The sequence below is a fragment of the Lipotes vexillifer genome, unplaced genomic scaffold (genome assembly GCF_000442215.2).
Source record: "Lipotes vexillifer unplaced genomic scaffold, Lipotes_vexillifer_v1.1 scaffold8, whole genome shotgun sequence".
In the NCBI taxonomy this organism is placed as follows: Eukaryota; Metazoa; Chordata; class Mammalia; order Artiodactyla; family Lipotidae; genus Lipotes; species Lipotes vexillifer.
This window is the reverse complement of record NW_006781519.1, coordinates 6,938,384-6,953,540: the sequence shown is the minus strand read 5'-3', so window position 1 is coordinate 6,953,540 and position 15,157 is coordinate 6,938,384. Positions and strand designations below refer to the sequence as shown.

General features: G+C 42.2%; 1 protein-coding gene across 1 annotated transcript in view; it reads left to right on the top strand.

The window, feature by feature from the left end:
• PTPRG (protein tyrosine phosphatase receptor type G) overlaps positions 1-15,157 on the top strand; it is a 313,959-nt gene that overhangs the window by 175,379 nt on the left and 123,423 nt on the right. The window contains 1 exon segment of the mRNA XM_007454772.1: positions 1,005-1,197. Within this exon segment, the coding sequence (XP_007454834.1) occupies positions 1,005-1,197 (193 nt within the window).

Genomic DNA, 15,157 nt, shown 5'->3' with positions numbered 1-15,157 from the left:
CCCGCCCCAGTAAGCAGAATGTTGAAGGCTGCAAAGAATCCTTTTTGATAATAAAAATATGATCCTGGAGTACTGATTTTTTTTTCTTTGCTTTTCCATAAAAGTTTGGACAGTAGTCTTATGGGAAATGTTTCCTAATAATAGTAATGATGATAGCAGCTAATCTTTACTAAGGGCTTACTGGCTGCCACATAGATTTTAATCTTTTCAACAACCTTAAGATAGGCAGAACTCGTATCTGTTTTACAGATGAGGAAACTTGAGTTACAGAAAGCTTGAATACTTTGGCTCTGATTACCCATCTGGTAAATGTTGAACTTGGGCAGTTTAACCTGCACGCCACGGGTTTGGCAACTTTGTGACAGCAACTGCTGAACTGGATCCCTAGTGTGTAGGAAGATGCTTAGTAAGAATTAAATCGCAAAGATTTACTGAGCTCTTATGCTTTAGGAACTGTTTGAAACACTGTACGTGGTTGATCTCATTTAATGCTGACCCAAACCCTATCGGGTCGATGCTGCTGTAATTCTCACCATTTTATTGAGGAAGAATTGAGGCTCAGAGAAGTTAAGCAACTTTCTCAGCGTCACAGAGTGCTTGAGCCGTGGAGTCAGAATTCCCACGCAGGAAGTCTGGCTCTAGAACCTGCCAGTTTCACTATAACTCTACGCTGTTTCCTGTAATACTGAAGATCTTGCTGGGGGCCGGAGGGGCGGTGAGGCTGCTGCAGAAAGGCTGGACCTCTTGTCTGAGACACAAACTGCGAAAGTTCTGTATACCCTCAAGTGAAGTGTTTTCCTGGTTAGTTGGCAGGACAGAAACCGCAGCCAAATAGGCCCATTGGCAGTGATTCCAGCAGGAAGCCTGGGTCCTGCTGGCTTGTCCCACACGGCTTTGTCGGGCACTTCCTGCCATCTTGTGTTCTTGTCACCCCTATTGGCTTTGGACCCCATAGCTTTCTAACCGATGTTCTTTTTTCTCCTTTTCTCTGGTTCTCTGTTCAGCTCGAGGCTTTTTATTCCATCTTCACCACGGAGCAGCAAGACCACGTCAAGTCAGTGGAGTATCTGAGAAATAACTTTCGGCCACAGCAGGTCCTGAACGACAGGGTGGTGTCCAAGTCTGCCGTCCGTGATGCCTGGAACCACGACATGACAGACTTCTTAGAAAACCCACTGGGGACAGAAGCCTCTAAAGGTACATTTGGATTAAGTGCCCTTGCCCAGAGGAAGATTCCTTATCATAAATTACTTTAAATGAAAAGGTGTTCAGAACCGGCCAAGAATTGGAACGTGCCGTTAAAAGCACATTTCTGTGCTCAAAGTGACTTGTCTGGATGATAAGTAGAAGCATTTGTGGGAATAACTTCAGTTAGATACTTTCAGAATCGCCCTTTTGACTAGTAACATATTAGTCCTTCTCTCTGTAATTTAACTTTGTAGCATCAACCCTAACTAGATGTCTTAAAGCTTTTTGGTGTCTTACTTTTTAACTGTTTCCTTGTCATGATCAGGTGTTTGTCTCTGAGCTCAAACATCAGGACCTCAGACTTGCTCCCAACACCCCAATCTGCAGCTTTCTTACTAACTTCCATACCAGCCAAGAAGTCTCCCTCCAGCTCTCCACCCCCACCAGACATCACATGGCATCTTTTTTTTTTTTAATTTATTTTATTTTTGGCTGCATTGGGTCTTTGTTGCTGTGGCGAGCGGGGGCTGCTCTTCGGTCGCAGCACGCGGGCTTCTCATTGCGGTGGCTTCTCTTGTTGCGGCTCACGGGCTTCGGTAGTTGTGGCACGTGGGCTCAGTAGTTGTGGCTCACAGGCTCTAGGTGCGCGGGCTTCAGTAGTTGTGGCGCATGGTCTTAGTTGCTCCACGGCATGTGGGATCTTCCCAGACCAGGGATTGAATCCGTGTCCCCCGCATTGGCAGGCGGATTCTTAACCACTGCGCCACCAGGGAAGTCCCAGATGAGGAATTTATATCACGAGTGAGTATAATATCTGGTAGCTCAGAATTGCTGACGTTACGACAATTACAAAGTTCTTTCCTAATAAATGGACTGAACATATGATATATCAGCTGTGCAGAGAGGATGCATAGCCCTTCTTACCTAAGGAAGTTGGAGAGGATACTGGTTTCCATTGCATTAAGTTGTCAGAGTGGCCAGGATCTTCCACTGAATGGGCTTTCTCTGAATTTGAGCAGAGCCATGGACCCATCCTTAGATAGAGAGAATCGGTTCTTCATTTTACAAGGTTACAATGATCATGGCGTCTCCATTGCTGACTCTTAAGATAGGTGAATACTAAAATGTTTTGTGATCTTTCTAGACACAGAGAGAGATGTAGATGCACTCCTCTTTCTTTTTTAAACCTACTATTGGAGTGTCACATACAGAAAAGTGCACACATAATATGCACACAACTTGATTAATTTTCACAAACTGAATATACTTGAGTAACAAACACCCAGATCAACAAACTGATATCATTTGCTTCCCAGAAGCACTTGCTTTCCTTCACTCCTAGACACTATCCTTTCCCAGGGGTAACTGTGACCATGAATTAGCCTTGCCTCCTGGTCAATTGCATATAAATGGAATCAGTCGGTAAGTCCTCTTTTGTGTCTTGCTTCTTTTGCTTTACACCGGCTTGGAGAGTTATCTATGCTATTACACGCAGTTGTAGTTTGTTCTTTCTTACGGTTGAATTTCATTGTATGACAGCACCTGAATTTATTTATCCATTTCAATGTACATGAATATATGGATTATTTCCATGTTTTGGTAATTATGAAAGTTCTTGAATATGGCTTTTAATGAGCATGTGGACATATCTCTGTTGGGTATGCACCCAGCAGTAAAATGACTACAGCCTAGAGGACACACATATTTTCAGATCTGGTTAGATACTGATGAACAGTTTCCCAACATGACTATATGTACCGCTTTACACTTCTGCCAGCAGTGTAAGATAGTTTTCTATTTTTTTAATATTTTTTAATGGCCGAATTTACATACCATAAAGTTCAGTTGTTGTGAATGTACAATTTAATAATTTTCAATAAATTGATAGTTGTGCAGCCATCACCACATCCACTTTGAGAACACTTTCATCATCCCAATAAGTTCCTTCATGCCCATCTGCAGTCAGTTCTTTCTCCTAACCTCAATTCCAGGCCACCTCTGATTTGCTTTTATCTTCCACTTGACATAGGACTTTAAGACTTATACATGTTGTAGCATGCATCAGTAGCTCATTTCTTTTTTTTTGCTAAATAGTATCGCTATTTGTTTTTCTCAATAGCAGCTTTATTGAGAGTTAATTCACATACCGTAAAGTCCATTCTTTTAGAGTGTACACTTCAGTGGTTTTTTTATATTCACAAAAGTGTGTACTCATCACTACAACCTACTTCAGAACATTTTTGTCACCCCCCAAAAGAAATTGCATACTCATTAGCAGTCACTCCTTTTTCTCCTGTCGCTCCTTCTTTCTCAGCTCTAGGCAACCACTAACGTACTTTCTGTCTCTACGGATTTGCCTATTCCGGAGAGTTCATATAAATGGAATTGTACAAAATATGGCTTTTTGTCTCTGGCTCCTTTCATTTAGCATCATCTTTTCAAGATTCATCCATATTTAAGCATGTATCGAATTCCATGCCATTTTATGGCCAAATAAGATATCATTGTTTGGATAGACCGCATTTTGCTTATCCATTTATCAATTGATAGATTCCAGTTTCTGGCTCTTACGAATATTGCTCCTGTGAACGTTCGTGTTCACATTTTTGTGTGGACATGTGTTTTCAATTCTCGCCGATATAAACCTAGGAGTAGAATTGCTGAGTCATAGGGCAACTCTTTGTTTACATTTTTTAAGAACTGCCAGACTTTTCCCAAAGCAGCTGTACCAGTGTACATTCCCATCAACATTTTCGGAGGGTTCTGATTTCTCCATATCCTCGCCAACACTTGTTGCGCATCTTTTTTATTTTAGCCAGCCTACTAGGTATGAAATAGTATCTTCTTAAAGAAACTGTCCTGCTCTCATTAAATACAATGATTCAATGTGTCCCTGTTGGCTCAGAGAAGGACTCTTTCCTACAGCTTTCAGGGGATTTAATGAGACAGAAAGGACATTGAGAATCACTGACTCAGTCTATTTCCTTCCCTCCTGTCCCTCCCTGAAAGATGCCAACTCCCAGATCCAATTATTAAGACAATTCTGTGACTTCCTCTGGCCTGCAATTCTCGTAACAGGGTTACCCCCACTGAGTTCTTTCTGTGATCTAACCTATACTCCAGTTCTGCTCTTTTCATTCTAAAAGGAGATGGAAAACAATTGCTTCTTTGGAAACATTCCTCTGGGTATATGAGGATTTATGTCACCTTTAACTTTATTTAAACTAAATAAAATTATGTCCTTTGAACTTTGTGCCTTGTTTTCCTTCCTAATCTATTCTAGGCTTTACTCTGCTTTTCAAGAAGTCTGCCCCTTGGTGGTAGAGTCAGCCTCACCGGCATCTTTTTGTTTGTTTGTTTGTTTTTTTGTGGTGCGCGGGCCTCTCACTGCTGTGGCCTCTCCCGTCACGGAGCACAGGCTCCGGACGCGCAGGCTCAGCGGCCATGGCTCACGGGCCCAGCCGCTCCGCGGCATGTGGGACCCTCCCGGACTGAGGCACAAACCCGTGTGCCCCGCGTTGGCAGGCAGACTCTCAACCACTGCGCCACCAGGGAAGCCCCCTATTTGTTTTTAAATGATGTTCCTATTTGTTTTAAATTTCATAAAACCATCGTCCATATGACCAAATGCTCCTCCTTGTATTCCCCAAGAAAATTCAGGTCATTCCATGGCACCAAAGGCTGAAAGCCAGCCACAGATGCTGGCAATCATCAGGCAGCCTGGTGTGCTTTGATTATTGACCTTCCAGATCTGAGTAGAAAAGAGCCAGTATAAAAGAGGAGTCCCTTTCTCTTCTCCAGGCTTATGCAAAAAAGATATTAGAAAAGGAAGGGTGGTATTCTGTAATCTTCAGGTGATTCAAAAAGAACAAACCCGGTCTGCTTGGCTTTCTCTATCTGATCATTATTGGAAGCTTTTGGTGCCTAAGAGCTATGATGTTGAGCATAGAGCTGTGCATTTATTGGGCTACTGTCACAGGAGAAAGAAAAATTAATTAATTACATAGGGCAGGCATCAGTAAGCTTTGCTCGCTAAGGACCATGTATTGGGTCATGTGATCTCTTGTTGCAACTACTCAGCTCTGACACTGTAGCATGAAGGCAGCCGTAGACAATATATAAATAAGTAGGTATAGAAAATGTCTTCTAATAAAACTTTATTTGTAAAAATAGGTGGCAGTCCAGATTTAGCCTGGGGACCATAGTGTACTGACCCCTGCTCTAGGGAACGGCTCAAACGAAGATGGTGGAACCCCATCTGAGGCTTGTTTGAAGGTATTTTCACAGCGGCCGTGACTGTGAAAGTGTCCATTGGTTGGTTCTGCTTTTCCATGACACTACAAGATCCTAGGACCAATTAGAGGTTTATTAACTTGGTAACCATTCACTGACCAATCCACCTTAAGACCACTTCATCTTCCACTCCAGAAGTCTAAGTGGAAACTCTGTAGACTGAGCCCCACTTCCGTTGTCCCCTGGCTGTGATCACTGACTAGTGTTCATTGAGCAGCACAGCAGGGGATGCTTGAGTTGATGTGCCCCGACCCTGCCCTTCTGTCAGGATGATCAGACATACTAGAATAGAGAAAACAGAATCAAAGCCATTCAGTTCCAAGCACGAGGTGCATCGCCACGTACGACACCAAAAGAAAGGGGGTAAAGTCACCTTAATATTGTTGCCGAAGAAAGATTTATAATGGATGTCATCCGTAAAAAAATATAAAGCTTTAGTTTCCAGTAAGTGGAAACAATATTTAGGCTTGGTAGATTGTTCGAGGGACATCCAATTCACCACTCTGCCCTTTGTCGGTAAATAACTTAGACAGACTTTTGGATTTAATGCGCTGTCATTTTAGTTATTCTGCAACATATCCCCGGCACGTGGAAGAGCATTTCGGTGATTAAGTGCTGAATACTGTCTATTGTGAAGACTTTTGGAACAGGGAACAGAGAAAAATAAGTTCCCTTCCAACAACATGAAACATATGGTTTATTAATTTAACAAAACCTGTTCAAACCACAGTGGAATCAAAACCACTTGATCTGATAATTTGATTTGATGGCTTAATTAAAGTGACACTGTATAATGTAATAAAAGCAAAGGAAATGAAGAGGACAGTGGGTGGCCTTTGTCCTCTCCAGTCCCCTAAGCCAACATGGTTTTTGAGAATGGTTTTTGTTTTTGCTGATGGACGGATCTCTTTGTTAGCTGCATTTTCAGTGCTAAAGATTGCTTCCTGTTCTTGGTTAAAAGCAGTTTTTAAGGGCATATACCAGTGTGTGAGAATGCCTAAATAACTAGCCTATTTTAAATCAGACCACATCGACAAAGAGCATCACATTTTCCACCCAAATTAGCAAACAAAGAAGTAAATCCACGATTGCTTTTAAAAGCAGTTTGACATTGAAATCATGGTTTTCTGCTATTTTGGGAGAAAATATTAATGTTGTTCTATTTTCAGCTTAACCATTTTCACTCCCCACATTAATGAGCTTGAATTACTTTATCTTAATAAAAGAAACTCTGATATGGAACATTTAATTCCTTTATAGGCAGCTGCCCTCCCAGAAACTCTTCCAGAAAGTTAGCTTGGTACTTTTAGTAACTTTCAACACAGAGAAGTGCTAAGGAAAGCACATTTTTAATGCAGCCGCCATGGAGTGGTTTTGACCTCCTTCTTTTAAAAATAACTATTACTAGCTATTAATTTTTAACCTTGGGGGTGATTAAGAAAGCAAGCAAAAAGTAGGGCTGTTTTTTTGTAAGACTCTCCAACATCCTGGGTGCTCATGCTTTTAAAGGTCATGCCATGTTCTATCAAACATTTTTACAGGCTCAGATATCCCATGATGACTAATTTTATGTAAATAGATGGAGAGTTGGTGTAAGTTGCCTTTGATTGGTTGACATAAAGTTGATATTTCATAGACATTTAACATAGCATTAACTACTTTGGGCTCATGTGTTCTAGCCAGTGAGTTTCTTTTCCCGTGTCAGGCATCTTCATCTACATTGAAGAGCTTTCTCTAGGAGCTGTGCCTGGTCCACCTATGCTTAAAAAGGCTACGTAGGGGTTTTCATGGGCCGGGTGCTATGCTAGCCTTTTCCGTTCATATATGGTTTATTTCATCCTCAGAACAACCTCTGCCAGGATGCACTTTCCATTTGTCAAATATTTGTTGAGCATCTACTATGAACAAGTTTCAGGCACTAGAAATAAAGCTGAACAAGGGAGAGGAGTCTCTTATGGAGCTTAAGTTTTAGGGGGAAGAAAGAAAGAAAGCGGTCAGTGATAAAGCTCTTCAGTGTTGTTCTGAAGATCAAATCGGAGTGCTAAGAGTGGCAGACATGCTGAGGCCAAGGGGAAGAGAGCTTCCCTAGAGAGGGTGGGTTGGTCTGGATAAGGAGCCAGCCCTACAAACTTCTGAGAGGGAAAGGTCCTTTTGCAAAGGCCCTGAGGCACGGGAACCCGCAAGAGTGAAGTCTCAGAACACTTTTCTTGGTAAGGCGTTAAGACTGTGTTCTTATGACAGTGGCCTTTGGAGGAGTCTAAGCAGGGCTATGGAACCATCTGAACAGGTTTTTAGACCCATCACTCTGACTGTTATGTGAAGAATGTTTGCAGAGGACCTGGGGTGGAATCTGTAACACTTGCAGGAGGCTGATGGAAATATTCCTGGCAGGATGACAGTGGCTGGATGAGGGTGGTCCTGGTGGATGTAGAAGTGATCCATTGGGGATGGATTTTGTAACAGAGCCTCTGAGATTTACTAACAGTTTGGATGCAGGATGGGTGGGGGTGAGCAGAGAGAGAAATGCAGTGTTGCCGTTTCTCTTTAACAGATGAGTGGTCTGAGATTCAGAGAGAACAGGTGGTCGGTCATCCAGAGTCTCTCAGCCAGGAAGTGGTAGAGATGAGACGTGAACTGAGATCCGCTTCTGTCCAAACACAGGATTCTTTCTATTTTCCAAGGGACTGCCAGCTTCCATATGAATCCACAAGAGGTGGTCTCTGTTTTAAATGTCATCAGGGGGCTTGAGCAACACGGTTTTATTATTATCTTTCTGTGAATGAAGGCACTTTAAAAGTCCTTGAGGCAATTGGATGCTCTTCCTAAAGATCAAGTTTATCTTCCTGAAAGGAATCACTGCTCTCTGTCTTTATCTGCTTGGCTTGCTTTTGGCAGGTTATCTTGGGTCCTCGGGGCAGAGGTTACTGAGGTCTTGATCACAGGGTTAGTCCCTGGGAGGGTCAGTGCACCCACTTGATGTGGATGTTTGGGGCCTCCTAGGCTAAGGATACTGTGCATCCTTGAGTCAACAGGACCTAACACAGTACCTAAAATATAGTAGGTATACGGTCATTGTTCATTAAATGAATGAATGGGGAGACAGTATAAGGGGCAATGGGTAAGAATCTAGACTTTGGAGTCAAGCAAACCTGGACTCAAATTCCACGCCAGTCATTTGCTTCTGCACATCTGTGCTCTAGTTAATATCTTAAGCCTCAGTTTCCTTTCTGTAAAATGGAGCTAATAATCACATCCTCTTCCTTGGCTTGTGGCCTTTTAAGTGAGACAGTATCGAGAACAAATAGTACAGAGCCTGGGACATGGAAAGTACTCTGCAAATAATTGTGCTTCCTTGTCTGTAGGTCAGCATTAGCTTTCAGGACAACCTATTACATGTGACATGATCACTGGAGAACACATTTCAAAACAAGGGGACCACATTCTCTTCCTGGTAGAAATGCGAAGCCAGATTGTCTCAAATAGTTAAAGCCTTTCCAGTGAATCCCACGGCCCATAGCATGGTCCACATGTCCTGTCTCCCTCCCCAACCCCGCCTTGCACTTCACTTTTCTTCGTATCCTGCACCTCAGTCCACCAGCCGCACTGCAGTTCCAGCAGCCTCTTCCCTGGAAGACCCCGGCCTCACCTCTGTGCATCATCCATCCCTTGTCAGCCTTCAAGGCTCAACTCAGTGGTCCTTCCCCCTGAAGTTTCCTGGCTGCCTTGGCCCAGATACTGTCAGGGCACCAGTACCTTTATTTTGTAGCCTTCTCAGCGTTGGAATTTTATATTCATTTATGTATTTTTTTTCCTAATACCTAACTCCCCCACTACCTTGTAAGCTCATAAAGGGTAAAACTGTTTTGTTTTGTTTTTTCTTTTTTTGTTGGAGAGAGGGTACAGTGCTCACTGTTGGCGCCTTAGTAAGTATTGGACTGGAGGGAATGATGATGGATGGATGGTTGGATGGATGGATGGATGGATGGATGAAGCTAACCCACACATGCCAGGTGGCCAGGAGTAAAAACGATTCTTGCTACAAGAGTTGGCACAGTTGAGGCATTTATGATCTAGCCCATGCTAGGTGCTCTAATGGGAGGAGCGAAACTAGGCACTTGGAGTAGGATTCCACACCACTCCCAGTACCTGAAATCAGAGAGCCTCCTAGGATTTGGGAAGCCATCTTCCAAATCCATTTGACTATAAGCCACTTGGATGGAAGTGTTGGTATCAAAGCACCATGGAGAGAGGGCTTTCCTCGCCGTCCCAAAGAACAGCCACGTTTCCCAACCACTCCACCACTCCTAAAAGCAGAGAAAGGGAAGCGCAGGCGCTGGTGTCAGGAGGCTCCCAGGCAGAACCACGTTATGGCTTGGGACCCGTTGAGCTGATATTGTTAACAGATGCCAGGGCCCGCCTATTGTTTCCACACTTTATAAATATCACCTAATTACTTAATCCTCTGTCTCCAGGCAGGTAGGCAGAGTTTGATCTTCAGGGCCGACTTAGGCACCCAACTATGGCTTCAGCTTTTCTCTGGTCTCCAGGAAAATCTTCCCTGACACTGGGTTTGTTTGTGTGAGCACCGTGGTGCTTATGAACTGCAATCTGGAGATCACTAAAGGCCACCAGCATCCCTCCTCCCAGAGCGACACACTTCCCCTTTCTGTCACCAGCGAATGTTCATGGCCCGTGGAGCAGGAAGCTCCGAGATGCTTGCGCGCGTCTCCCTGTCCTCGGGGTCATAGGAGTCACGGTGGCTGGGAGGCAGACAATTTATCTTCTCCATTCTTCCCACCGATTCTTCTGTAAACCAACACAGGCTGGTCGAGGTAGTTTTTCTCCAGGTTCAAGGAACATGGGCCGAACCCTTGGCTTTCTCGGGTGCAAGCGATGTTGTGACCTCCCCAGTCCTTGAGACCGTGTGTAAAGGCACAGAGGGGGAGACCATGATGAGGCCTCTGGGGTCATCTTTTTTTCTTCTAGGCACAGCCGGGGCTCATCACAGTTGCTCGCTTCTCTCCTGGGCCCTCTCTGGACTGGTTTCGTGATTCCAAAGCACTGGCTTGGACCACAATGAGTGTCTGGGCTGTCCCATGTCACGTCTGTGCCTGTGTAGACAAGGTGCCGTCTGTACATCTGACAGTAGGTGCTAACAGGTATCATCTGTCAAGTGCACAGAGTCCTCTGGTCTCCATGCAAAGGCTTCTGGGAAGAGAGGAGGCTTCTCCATGAGGAGTGCACTGAGCATCTCAAACTGTTGATCTTCACCAGCCAGCTAGAAGCCCAGTTCCTCAGAGCATATGGATCCGTATGCTTGGGGTGGCCAGGAGGCCAGGGTGGCTCCGTCCCTCCCAAGTGCTGCACAGGTGATTTCCCACTGAGGCCCACTAGGGGTGCTGCTTATTCGCAGCCTGGTCTCTCCAGTTTAAGTGGCAGAGGCTCCCGGATGTCTTGGGTCCTCTTGAGCAAGCCTCGGAGGCGCTGCTTGAGGCCAGTCCCCAGGTGTGGAAGATCCTGGAACCATGCCAGAGAGGGCCATCCTTACCAAATGACCCAGGTGCCACATCTGGGGGTTGGAACAACGTTGGCATTTAAACAATGGCGCTTATCCAATGGCCACCCTGAACCAGAACAAGTAAGAGAGGCAGGTGCCAAGGAAGAATCAGAAATTCAAAGCTAGCAAGGTGAATGTCGGGAGACATTAAAAGGAGAACGCTCCTTTTAAATATAGTGGGTCCCTAAGTGATACCTAATTCTAAGAGAAAAATTATTTTAAGGACCAAATTGAAACAAAGGAGGTGGGCATCTTGGCCTATTGAGTCACAGTCATCTAGAATCAAGAATTTAAATAAAAGCCTGGCTAAACCCATCAGTGTGGGTCACTAGTTGATCTCTTTTTTTTTTTTTTTTTTAACATTTAATCACTTTTTTTTTATGCAGCAGGTTCTTATCAGTTATCAATTTTATACACATTAGTGTATATATGTCAATCCCAATCGCCCAATTCATCCCACCACCACCACCCCGCTACTGCTGCTTTCCCCCCTTGGTGTCCATATGTTTGTGTCTCAGTTTCTGCCCTGAAAACCAGTTCATCTGTACCATTTTTCTAGGTTCCACATATATGCGTTAATATACAATATTTGTTTTTCTCTTTCTTACTTACTTTGTATGACAGTCTCTAGATCCATCCATGTCTCAACAAATGACCCAATTTCATTCCTTTTTATGGCTGAGTAATACTCCATTGTGTATATGTACCACATCTTCCTCATCCATTCGTCTGTCGATGGGCACTTAGGTTTTGCTTCCGTGACCTGGCTATTGTAAATAGTGCCGCAATGAACATTGGGGTGCATGTGTCTTTCTGAATTATGGTATTCTCGGGGTATATGCCCAATAGTGGGATTGCTGGATCATATGGTAATTCTATTTTTAGTTTTTTAAGGAACCTCCGTACTGTTCTCCATAGTGGCTGTATCAATCTACATTCCCACCAACAGTACAAGAGGGTTCCCTTTTCTCCACACCCTCTCCAGCATTTGTTGTTTGTAGATTTTCTGATGATGCCCATTCTAACTGGTGTGAGGTGATACCTCACTGTAGTTTTGATTTGCACGTCTCTAATAATTAGTGATCTTGAGCAGCTTTTCATGTGCTTCTTGGCCATCTGTATGTCTTCTCTGGACAAATGTCTATTTAGGTCTTCTGCCCATTTTTGGTTTGGGTTGTATGAGCTGTTTATATGTTTTGGAGATTAATCCTTTGTCTGTTGAATCGTTTGCAAATATTTTCTCCCATTCTGAGGGTTGTCTTTTCGTCTTCTTTATGGTTTCCTTTGCTGTGCAAAAGCTTTGAAGTTTCATTCGGTCCCATGTGTTTATTTTTGTTTTTATTTCCATTACTCTAGGAGGTGGATCAAAAAAGATCTTGCTGTGATTTATGTCAAAGAGTGTTCTTACTATGTTTTCCTCTAAGAGTTTTATAGTGTCCAGTCTTATATTTAGGTCTTTAATCAATTTTGAGTTTATTTTTGTATATGGTGTTAGGGAGTGTTCTAATTTCATTCTTTTACAAGTAGCTGTCCAGTTTTCCCAGAATCACTTATTAAAGAGACTGTCTTTTCTCCATTGTAGATCCTTGCCTCCATTGTCATAGATTAGTTGACCATAGGTGCATGGGTTTATTTCTGGGCTTTCTGACTTATTCCATTGATCTTTGTTTCTGTTTTTGTGCCAGTATCATATTGTCTTGATTACTGTAGCTTTGTAGTATAGTCTGAAGTCAGGGAGTCTGATTCCTCCAGTTCCGTTTTTTTTCCCTCAAGATTGCTTTGGTTATTTGGGGTCTTTTGTGTCTGCGTACAAATTTTAAGATTTTTTGTTCTAGTTCTGTAAAAAATGCCATTGGTAGTTTGATAGGGATTGCATTGAAGCCGTAGACTGCTTTGGGTAGTATAGTCATTTTCACAATGTTGATTCTTCCAATCCAAGAACATGGTATATCTCTCCATCTGTTGGTATCATCTTTAATTTCTTTCATCAGTGTCTTATAGTTTTCTGCATACAGGTCTTTTGTCTCCCTAGGTAGGTTTATACCTACCTAGATAGGTTATATTCTTTGTGTTGCAATGGTAAATGGGAGTGTTTCCTTAATTTCTCTTTCAGATTTTTCATCATTAGTGTATAGGAATGCAAGAGATTTCTGTGCATTAATTTTGTATCCTGCAACTTTACCAAATTCATTGATGAGCTCTAGTAGTTTTCTGGTGGCATCTTTAGGATTCTCTATGTATAGTATCATGTCATCTGCAAACAGTGACAGCTTTACTTCTTCTTTTCCAATTTGGATTACTTTTATTTCTTTTACTTCTCTAATTGCCATGGCTAGGACTTCCAAAACTATGTTGAATAATAGTGGTGAGAGTGGGCATCCTTGTCTTGTTCCTGATCTTAGAGGAAATGATTTCAGTTTTTCACCATTGAGAATGATGTTTGCTGTGGGTTGTCATATATGGCCTTTATTATGTTGAGGTAGGTTGCCTCTATGCCCACTTTCTGGAGAGTTTTTATCATAAATGGGTGTTGAATTTTGTCAAAAGCTTTCTCTGCATCTGTTGAGATGATCATATGGTTTTTCTCCTTCAGTTTGTTAATATGGTGTATCACATTGATTGATTTGTGTATATTGAAGAATCCTTGCATCCCTGGGATAAATCCCACTTGATCATGGTGTATGATCCATTTAATGTGTTGTTGGATTCTGTTTGCTAGTATTTTGTTGAGGGTTTTTGCATCTATATTCATGAGTGATATTGGTCTCTAATTTTCTTTTTTGTAGTATCTTTGTTTGGTTTTGGTATCAGGGTGATGGTGGCCTCATAGAGTGAGTGTGGGAGTGTTTCTTCCTCTGCAATTTTTGGAAGAGTTTGAGAAGGATGGGTGTTAACTCTTCTCTAAATGTTTGATAGAATTCACCTGTGAAGCCATCTGGTCCTGGACTTTTGTTTGTTGGAAGATTGTTAATCCCAGTTTCAATTTCATTACTTGTGATTGGTCTGTTCATATTTTCTATTTCTTCCTGGTTCAGTCTTGGAAGGTTATACCTTTCTAAGAATTTGTCCATTTCTTCCAGGTTGTCCAATTTATATTGCATAGAGTTGCTTGTAGTAGTCTCCTAGGATGCTTTGTATTTCTGTGGTGTCTTTTGTAACTTCTCCGTTTTCATTTCTAATTCTGTTGATTTGAGTCCTCTCCCTCTTTTTCTTGATGAGTCTGGCTAATGGTTTATGAATTTTGTTTATCTTCACAAAGAACCAGCTTTTAGTTTTATTGATCTTTGCTATTGTTTTCTTTGTTTCTATTTCATTTATTTCTGCTCTGATTTTGATGATTTCTTTCCTTCTGCTAACTTTGGGTTTTGTTTGTTCTTCTTTCTTTTTTGTTCCTTTAGGTGTAAGGTTAGATTGTTTAGTTGAGATTTTTCTTGTTTCCTGAGGTAGGCTTGTATAGCTACCTTGTTGAGATTTTTCTTGTTTCTTGAGGTAGGTTTGTATATTTTCTTGAGCTAGGCTTGTAAACTTCCCTCTTAGAACTGCTTTTGCTGCATCCCATAGGTTTTGGATCATCGTGTTTTCATTGTCATTTGTCTCTAGGTATTTTTTTATTTCCTCTTTGATTTCTTCAGGGATCTCTTGGTTATTTAGTAACATATTGTTTAGCCTCCATGTGTTTGTGATTTTTATGTTCTTTTCCCCGTAATTCATTTCTAATCTCATAGCGTTGTGGTCAGAAAAGATGCTTGGTATGATTTCAGTTTTATTAAATTTACTGAGGCTTGATTTGTGACCCAAGATGTGATCTATCCTGGAGAATGTTCTGTGCGCACTTGAGAAGAAAGTGTAATCTGCTGTTTTTCGATGAAATGTCCTATAAATATTAATTAAATCTATCTGGTCTGTTGTGTCATTTAAAGCTTGTGTTTCCTTATTTATTTTCATTTTGGATGATCTGTCCATTGGTGTAAGTGAGGTGTTAAAGTCCCCCACTATTACTGTGTTACTGTCGATTTCCTCTTTTATAGCTGTTAGCAGTTGTCTTATGTATTGAGGTGCTCCTGTGTTGGGTGCATATATATTTATAATTGTTATATCTTCTTCTTGGATTGATCCCTT